Source organism: Egretta garzetta, unplaced genomic scaffold (genome assembly GCF_000687185.1).
Source record: "Egretta garzetta isolate BGI_Z169 unplaced genomic scaffold, ASM68718v1 scaffold111, whole genome shotgun sequence".
Lineage (NCBI taxonomy): Eukaryota > Metazoa > Chordata > Aves > Pelecaniformes > Ardeidae > Egretta > Egretta garzetta.
Genome location: NW_009258672.1, coordinates 1,571,999 through 1,580,108, shown reverse-complemented (window position 1 = coordinate 1,580,108; position 8,110 = coordinate 1,571,999). Strand labels below are relative to the sequence as shown.

Below are 8,110 nucleotides of genomic sequence, written 5' to 3'. Positions count from 1 at the left end.
GTCGTCCTGGACATAGGTGACCAAAAGAACCCATGCATTGCATACAGAACCACAAGAGGGTTTGAGTACTGAAGAGGTTCAACTGCTGGACTACGACAGAGCCCCAGAGAGGAGGCATTTAACTGATGCTTTTTGTCGAGAAGAGTGTTTCCAGGCTTCCCCCCCCCAGAGTCCTCTGGGAAAGCAAAGCCCTTGCTACCCTCCAGCATGCTGCTGCCTCAAAAAATCCCCCTTACAGGGCCTGGCACTCCACAGCGTGGCACCAGTTTCTTCTAGCTCTTGCACCAGAAGCATCCAACCTTTGCCCAAGAACACAAGGCAAAAAAGCAACGGCCACAGCTGCAGACCTCTGTGAGGAAGAAGGGGCACAACCAGGGCTCACACTAATTTCTGGTCAGGAAAGGTCTTCACAACGTTGTACGTCCTCTGTTTTCTTTCAGCTGGTGTGCATGAAGAGCCAAAATCCATCTTTTTCAGACAACTATCACAAAGGGAAGGAAATTTTGCTTCAGGAATTACTGAGCTAGGGCCTCAGGATTTCGCTTGCCAACCAAGGGCCAAAGTAGAGGCAGAAATACTCATTACAATAGCTCAAGAACTGCCCCTTAAAAAACAGCCACACAAAGAAGCAAACAATTTCTCAGCTACTAAATATAGCAGCTAGCATTTATTCTCTTTTTTCTTGAAAAAATAACACTTATCTGCTTTTCTTTATCATTGCAAACGAGAAGTGGCAGTGCGTTGAATCTCTGGAACCAGCACTCGAGTTAAAATATTGACCCTGCTGAATTCAATGGCAAAAGCTCCCATTGACTTACTCAAGCCCCTAAGGTAACTTAGTTGTATTTAATAACCTACCGACTACTTTATTTATCGCTCCCTCATTCATGGCACTCTGCTTCAATGATTCCCAGTTTCTGTCCCTCTGTGGTGTAATACGAGGTCGCTAAAGGTTCAAGACCAATAGGGTTTGTATTTACAGTTCTGTACCTAGTGAATATATTTAAACCACCATACGTGATTTCACTTACTGAACAAATTAACTTCTGTATTATTGTATGTCAAAGTTAATTTTTTCAATTAAAGAAAAATGCAAACTTACAATAAAAGTTAAAACAAAATACCAATTATTTTTCTATACATAGGAATATTTAAATTTATATTACAAGAAATAAATATAAAAGTATCATTAAGATGCTTAAAGGTTGATATTTTTCTGCTTATGTACATCACTAAAGAGTTTGCGACTACAACGTACAAAAAGTTGAAGACAGTGTAGATAACATTTTTAAAGATAACATTGTTTCTACACGCAAGTCGTTAACTTCCTACCTTTATACAATACTACTATGCATTATATCCAGCTAAACTTAGTTGTAATGAAAAGTCTAAACAAAACTTTCCTTTAAATGTAAAAAACAACCTCAAAAAAGCCTCTACTGAAGAATCAAAATGGAAATGTGCCAGCTGTAATTTGACATCCAAGACACCTTGTCAAAATAGTAGCGCTTTTTTTTTAATAATTGTCCTTGTCAATCCATTGCATGGCTGCCTTGAAGTTCCAGTACCATATATGAAATAAAATCAGTTCTTGGTCTGCTCACATTACGTAAAACTGTTAAAGTAAATCTCTACTTCACACTGTAAAACAATGTGCTGTTTAAAAGGAAATCACATTTTCTCAATAAAAGACAGGCTTCCCCTCTTTGAAGTCCTTCTGAGTGAGATATGTCTTTTTTGGCTGCCTGTATCATCCTTTTCTTGAAATACAAGTTGTTTTCCTGAAAAGTCATGGAGACACACATCACCATTCTGTAGACTGAACGAAATACCATTCTTCTCACTGGAAAGATGGCCTGTTGAAACAAAAAAGTGCATCCCCTATCAGAAAGATTCAGATTCGAGTCTCCCATGCTTTTTTCAGTCACTGTAGGGAATTCGTGCACTCTTATTTCATCCCTGCAACAATTTCAAAATGTGGATTTTTTTCTGTACATATTCTGTATACATTTCATTTCCTGTGTGAAATTGGTAAGAGATTTGAGAGATGTTCATGTATTTACACACAATAGGATTACATATTTTAAGCAGCAAAGGTCACAGTTCTCAGAATGTAGACTTTGACTTGGAATAAATATCACTAGATAAGATGCAAAATACTAGTTTTGCTTTAACAAGTTAAGTTTAAAAGGTTTCTCAGGTTTGCCATGCATCTGAAACAAGGAAGTGTCTGAAAGAACAAGGATATTTTTTTTCATTTGAAAGGCATTCAACTTACAGTCTTTATTTCTGTCCGATAATCAGAATATGGCCTATGTCCAATCATGGGACTAAGCCATATTTAGACTGAGAATCTTATGCATTTAGGTGAACCTCAATGAACACGCGTAATGCCACTGCTGATTGCAGCCTTTTAATGAAATGCTCCACAAATGCTCAGTTCACTGGATAGAATCTCCTACCTCTATCCGTCACGTTCTAGATAATTTTGATGAGAATTAGGATTTTTTTTATTTAAGTATTTGTGCAAATGCTTCTGGTTGGATTCTGTTGGGGTTTGGGTTTTTTTTTTTTTGCAAAGTGGTCAAGTTTAAAAAAATCTGCCAGTATCCTGATATCTTATGTATCATATCAGTAGGAGTAAATTATACAGAATACCACAATGAGAAAACCAAAACCAGAACTAGTATTTCTTTTGGGATGGGATCATTTTGTTAAACACTGAGAAATGAGTTCACAAACACAGATGAAGAGCTGCCATTTATCATTTAACAGAATAAAAAACATAGAACATCCAAGTTTGCTATTTGTGTTAATATTCACAACACCTCATATACAAATATGATGAATCAGTAGATTTCAGCAGACCTACTGAAAAGTCACAACAGTGAAGGTGGAAACTGCTTGGGGTTTATGGTTTTAGGAGGAAGAAAAACGCTGGTGAGAAACCTCTGGGCAGCGAAAGACGATTTTATTACAGGGATCAAAATCTTATCCTCTCTAACACACCTGGATTCAGTCCACCAAATATCTCAGATATCCTGGAGCAGAATCCTGCTTTGGCTCTGTCCTCCCCTTTCACACTCTCACTGCCTCAAGCTTCTGAACCTTCCAAAAGGATAAGGGCCACATTACAGGATGCTCTTCAACTACTTCTTGTTGGGATCACCAGGGGTAGAAGTATTTGGTGGCATGCCTCCCCTGCACTTAATCCCTCCTGCAGAAGGGATTCTGCTGCCTCAGAATGCCTGGCTGGACTGCTCTTCTCTATTCTGCTTGGGCCAGGGCCCCCAGGCAACACAGGTTTAGTATCAGTCTACCCAAATACTTCCTATAGAAACTAATCTTTCACTTTAGACAGGCTTCATAACTTTGAGCAGGTATCCTACTGATATTGGTATATCAGCTGCATCAAAGTCTCATTGGCAAACTTCTATCTGGAATGAGAGATGGCATTTTTTTAATAAGACATGAACATGTATTTCTAGCTGATAAAGCTTACTAACAGTTTGAAAATGTAATGCATATAACTTAAACATCTCAGGATGGGAGTTTAAGGGAGTGAGTTTGTGGTGATGGCTGTCAAACAAAGATTACAAATTCCATGCCAAACTACCTAGCTGCCACTGGACCCACAAAATAGAAGCAATGGCCCAACAGATTATGCAAAACCTCTCAATTATGAAGTCTAATATTTAATTATTAATTTTAAAGGCCATCAAGCACTAAAAAGGCATAAATGTAAACACGGTCAGATAAGCAGAAGAGCTTTGTTAATCAATTCAAATCAGATAAAGACTGAAATGACAGAAAATAACCATACTTGCTGACACTGTAATTGTGCATATATAGTTGTTTAACCCCCTGCCTCACTACAACTGTTTTATTGTAGAAGGAGTGTTCAGAATAGCTGTGCTCTAACGTTAGGGCAAATTCTGAGAAGAAAATAAGGCTATTCTGTGAACAAATTCAGAAAGGGGGTTTCTGTTCCTCCGTGAGGAAGTCTGCAGGTTCAGCCATGTGATACCTAATGGTAGTTTCCCAAACATGCAAACCTGTAAAAGAAAAACTGCAAACAAGGAAATATTAGTATGCCATGAAAAGATGAAGTTATACAGTAGGCAAGGAAAGCCACGGGCTGTATAGGCACCCTAAACTTAGCATGGCAAGCCATTCAATCCTGCACCTGGAATAGCATTTCAGTGGAAGTAGTGAAGACAAAACCATTGAATGTTTACAGCTCAGTACATTTATGACACAGGTCTTAATTTCTAGAGTGTTTTCTTTTTGGAGCTCACTTTTTAAAACAAAGTATTGCAATGTTATTTTGAAGTTCTAGCTGTGAGAGCAGGGAAACCAGGTACAGCAAATTAGAAGGTCCCACGTTCCTATCTACCACCAGTGAACTACCTTTTGGAGGCATTTACCCAGCTCTTCTGAGATACAACTGCCCCATGTTTGGAAGACTAAGTGTAAGAAATTGCCTCAAGGAGTTTTGCTGGACCAACTCTATCCAAGTGTAAGTTTAGCCTCATGTGAAAATCCTAAAGATCCAGAATTATTTAGTCAAACAAACTATGCAGGCAAGGTATCATACAACCCTTTTGATATGAATGGAGGATGTGGTACAGCATTCAAAACATACAATAAAATACAATAGGAGGTGCAGTGGGTCATCTGAGACATCTGTGTTCATAAGTGTATAGAAACAAAGGTCTATAAAAGTTCTTTCAGCTGCTTTGGCTGAGAAGCTGTTGGCACAGGACTTGCAGGCTCTCACACTGGAAAGATCTAATTATGTGAATAAACTAGGACAGAACTGGAGCCTGTCACACAGAATTGGCATCGCTCAATGTTTTAAACCATCAATTTTGCATCTCATTCTAAAATACTACCCAAATCAACAAAAACTTGTTCCAGAAAGCCACAACAGGACCATTCACTCAGTTGCTACAACAAACAAGTTCAATAAAACATTTATGCTCTCTTTCTTTCTGTTGAGAAAAGTAGCCACAATGCTTTTGTAGCTGTATATAGGCATGTTAAATGTTGCAGGGAGAGGTGGCAACTTTCATCAGTGTAACTAACATAGCTGGAAAAAAATACCCTACAAAACAAGCCGGGTTTTGTGCCTGAAAATTTCTCTCTTTGAAAGGTATTACTTCTACCTAAAAATATTGCCTTGCTTTGTATCTGATGACAGTGAGAATTACTGTATTCTGGCTCTCAACTGACCTGTTAATATGTTAATTATTGCAGTGTGTGGTATCCAAACAGAGAGGTTTTATAAGGGAATAAGAAAAAAAGACAGAACTAATTTTACAAGCTCAATCTGGAAAGCTGTTCAGGGCATCTCCAAATGCCATTTCCTGAAGCGTTGCGATTTCTTTACAATATGCAACTAGTACATCCAAATGGACAGTAAATTATTAAGGGTGCAGCACATACGAATTCCATAGCTTTTACTCTATACATCTGAGAGATTATCTGCTGAGATTATCCCACTGATTATCTGTGGTCTTCTGACAGCATATGCCAGGAAAGGAGGACAACACAGCCTCTGTGAGCATGTTCTACAACTTTGTAATAAACTATCTAGCTGATGGCATGACTTCTTAGCCTCAACTCTTGATCAACTGGAAAAAATACCTTAGGCACACAGGAGCAATGTCCTGTAAGTTTTGCTCAACTTAGGCTTTTATACATTACAGATTTGTACGTTATTTTTCTCTTTGAAAAATTGACTGTCTTTACTGAGAGCTCAAATCAGCAGCATGACGTGTGTCCAGCAAGAGTGTGAAAAACTAGATTACATCCACTGCAAAAAGATAATTTTTTAAGAAGTACATTCAGTGGAGATACATCTCTAGTTTTCTCAATAGACAAATAAGCCACACCAATTTGCAAGTGAAATTGATTGGAGTGCTACATACACCTGCATTTCAACTTCTCAAAAACAGAGCAGAGGATAACAGTTCAGAGGAGAGGACTGTGTTAGAACAGGAAGGATAGAGAACTTTACTTCTGAAGAATTGTTTCCTGTAACAAAGATACATTTCTGTTAGGCAAAAACATCCTTAAAAACCCCACAGGGGAAATGAAGATCAACAAAGAAATTTAGTTTCAATACTTACTCTGTAGCCAACAGTGAGGGAGCCCTCCCAGCAGTGCCCTCTTCACTGAGGTGATTTTATAAGTTAAAGTCTCCATTTTCTCTTACTTCTCTCATAAGCAGCTTCCATGTGAGCATTCTATTAATGTTCTTCCTCATATTAGTTCCTACATGATTTCTTTCATACTTTCAAGCTACATTATTATCCTATATTTCTTCTTCAGGCAATATTTGTTTTAATAAGGTTTAAAATATGAACTGTTTTAAAACATGCTTGAAGTTTATTGTCATATATTCAGGTGACAAGAAAAGTGTTAACAGCAGCTTCTGGTAATTGCTCTAATAACAAATATTACCTACTATTTGATATATAAATGAAGAGGAGAAATGGGTATTTTAAAACTTTGTCTGTAGTCCCTTAAAACATTTGTGAGGACATCTGACCCTGTACTTGTAGTATTTTGTCAGCACTTCATTTTACAAAAGCATAAAAGAGCATAGCAATTCTGTTTTAAGACAACAAAAAAAAATAGCTTGAGAAATACTATTTTGCATTCTACATACCATTTCCATTCGCATGCACTGAGTAATCATTATTCATTAGCAGGGTTGTAGAGTTAGTGGAGTTACTGTTTGATTGTAAGGAATTGGAAGAACTGGATACTCCTTGATTTACAGTCTGCTTCTTTAAACCATTAGTAGCAGTTCTACTCCAGTCTACAATAGATACATGTTACAGAAAATAGCATAACTCATACAAGCAAAATATAAAAACATCGTTAGTAATGCAACTGAATTAAAATTTAAAAAAAGGCTCTACCCACTCTCCTCAGAGTATTCTAGACAGAATGATATTCTCCTAAGAATTTCATGATTCTTGATGTTTAAGATTATTTAAATCTAGTTCTTTTTTATCTTCGTCCTTTTTCAACACAAGCAGCCAACTGTCATAGTTTCACAACTGCAGACTAGATGGGAAAAATAACTAAAGTACAGTCTATCCTCTGAGTTGAAGTATATTAAAAAGTATATAGCTTTACAAGAAGTCAACTACTGAATTACAAAATAACTTTTTTTTTTTATTTAAACTATGCTTCACCTTGTTTTTGTGGAAGTCGCTGGTAAAACTACAGTTGACTCAGAAGCTGGAACAAATCTTACAGTTTCTATCTATGACCAAAAGTCTTCTGCAAAGGCATGCCTTTATACTGCAGTGGAAGAGATCAACTGCAGTTAACAGCTTAATGCAACAGCATGTATGCATGTAAGCACTGCATCAACTACCACCTTTAAAGAATATAATTTTGCAGGTTTATTATACCTTGAAAAATAAGTTAGACTTGCAACTGCAGCAACAGTATTACAAAATACTAGGAACTACTACAAAATACACTGAGTGTAAGTATTCAGAAGTAAAAAAAAAAAAAAAAGTATTCCTATTTACCAGAGTTTTCAGCCAGCCTGAATTTCCCACAACAGAGGTATCTTCTCCACTGTTTACGGACATTCTCCTTTGTTACACAATAGAAGATAAAAATGAAGAATCCTGCAAAGCAATACCATTAAAGAATGTTGCAAAATTGACTTTTGCTACTTCTTAATGAACAATGTTTTGGTTTTCTTTAATTTCTTTGTATTTCTAATCAAAGGTAATGACATCTTTCTTTGGTGAAAAAGTTTATGACTCTGAACACCGAAGAGTACTTTTTCCTTACATAGATGAGAGGAATCATGCACACAAATGCAAGAACAACAAACATAACCAAATCCATGAAGTGCATAAAGTTCCCTTCTATCAAACAAGAAGTGTTCTGTGGGTCCTGAAACTTACTTAACACTTTTCCCACTTTTGGAAAAGAATTCAAAGCAATGTCAAACAGAGGGTATGACACAACACTGTCAGGCTATCCAGCTGCTAGCACATGGTATTACGCTGTCCCATCTTTTATTAGTAGCTAAACTGTTACCACCAACTGTAACAGAACCAATAATGCTACC

General features: G+C 37.1%; 1 protein-coding gene across 1 annotated transcript in view; it reads right to left on the bottom strand.

Moving 5' to 3' along the window:
- Positions 1–1,671: 1,671 nt before the first annotated feature.
- Positions 1,672–8,110, bottom strand: part of ADGRG2 (adhesion G protein-coupled receptor G2) — a 49,424-nt gene continuing 42,985 nt past the window's right edge. Inside the window, exons 25-27 of the mRNA XM_035888566.1 lie at positions 7,557–7,658; positions 6,677–6,829; positions 1,672–1,856 (exon numbers count right to left, since the gene is read on the bottom strand). Of these exons, the coding sequence (XP_035744459.1) occupies positions 1,672–1,856; positions 6,677–6,829; positions 7,557–7,658 (440 nt within the window). The remainder of the gene's footprint in view (positions 1,857–6,676; positions 6,830–7,556; positions 7,659–8,110) is intronic.